The sequence below is a fragment of the Nicotiana sylvestris genome, chromosome 4, assembly GCF_000393655.2.
Source record: "Nicotiana sylvestris chromosome 4, ASM39365v2, whole genome shotgun sequence".
Taxonomy (NCBI): Eukaryota; Viridiplantae; Streptophyta; class Magnoliopsida; order Solanales; family Solanaceae; genus Nicotiana; species Nicotiana sylvestris.
In genome coordinates, this window is record NC_091060.1 from 164,560,445 (window position 1) to 164,561,550 (window position 1,106).

The 1,106-nt window shown below is 39.2% G+C and overlaps 1 protein-coding gene across 1 annotated transcript; it reads right to left on the reverse strand.

Annotated features, from left to right (window-relative positions):
* Positions 1 to 321: 321 nt before the first annotated feature.
* LOC138890464 (uncharacterized) lies at positions 322 to 777 on the reverse strand. The gene has a single exon (XM_070173851.1). It carries the CDS (start codon positions 775 to 777, stop codon positions 322 to 324), a length of 456 nt encoding a protein of 151 aa, XP_070029952.1.
* Positions 778 to 1,106: the final 329 nt, after the last annotated feature.

Sequence of the window (1,106 nt, forward strand, 5' to 3'; positions counted from 1 at the left end):
CCTTTTTTATTCAGCATTTTCAAGATCTGGTTGAATTATTCCTGAGTAAACACTAGTGTTATGCCAAAGTTTGATGATGTAGTGGCCCTATCATTGAATTGAGTTGCATTCTTGTTTCCCTGGTGCTGTGGTTGAGCATCTTCAAGACTTCAACTGATGCAGGATTAAGAGAGTTGAATCCCCTTTTCTTTTTTTATGCTTGAAGTCTGTTGGATAGAATTTTGCAGCAGTTTTCTCGAGTGTGCCCTTTCATTTTGCAAAAATCACAATATAGATTATAGCCTCTTTTAGGTGTAAATGGAGAACCACCTCTAATTGTCATTAAGGCAGTTGTATCACGTCCCCAGTCATGTCTGAATGATTTGTCATGGCTATTTGACTCTTAAGCTCCATTAACATTGAGTAAGCTTTGTTCATAGAAGAAACTGGTACCATCATCAATATATGACTGCGAGCTTGTTTATATGGCTCGTTCAAGCCCATTAGGAACTGCAATAGCTTCAATCTCTCCATAAATGCTATTGACTTATTCGATTTTGCACAATTGCAGCCCGGTGCTGGTGTTAAGCTATCAAACTCTGCCCATAACAATCGTAATTTTGAGAAATATGCGGATATTGATGCAGTACCTTGATATTCAGTTGCAATCTCTTTGTGAATTTGAAAAATCCTTGAACAATCAATTTTTTCAAAGCGTTCCTTTAGATCATTCCAGACAGTCGTTGCATTTGACGAGTAAACGATTCCACTGAGCAGCTCCAGTGACACACAATTCATTATCCATGATAATACAATTGCATTGCACCTCTACCAAGGATCTACGAGATTTATACCGTAATTTTTCCGTTTGTATGTGCCGTCAATAAACCCTAGCTTGTTTCGACCTAGGATCGCAATTCGCATTGCTCGGCTCCAGACAGAATAGTTCTCCGGTCCTCGTAGTTGTAAGGAGATTAATACTGGTCCAGAGTTATCATTTGCATTCAAAAACAGAGGACGGTTGTGATTGACTTTTCGCGGCAGTTCATTGTCAATTTCCGCCATCGATGCTATCTTCAGTGAGCTTCTGAAGTAAAATTCGAAGATCGAAATGGAGAGACTACACT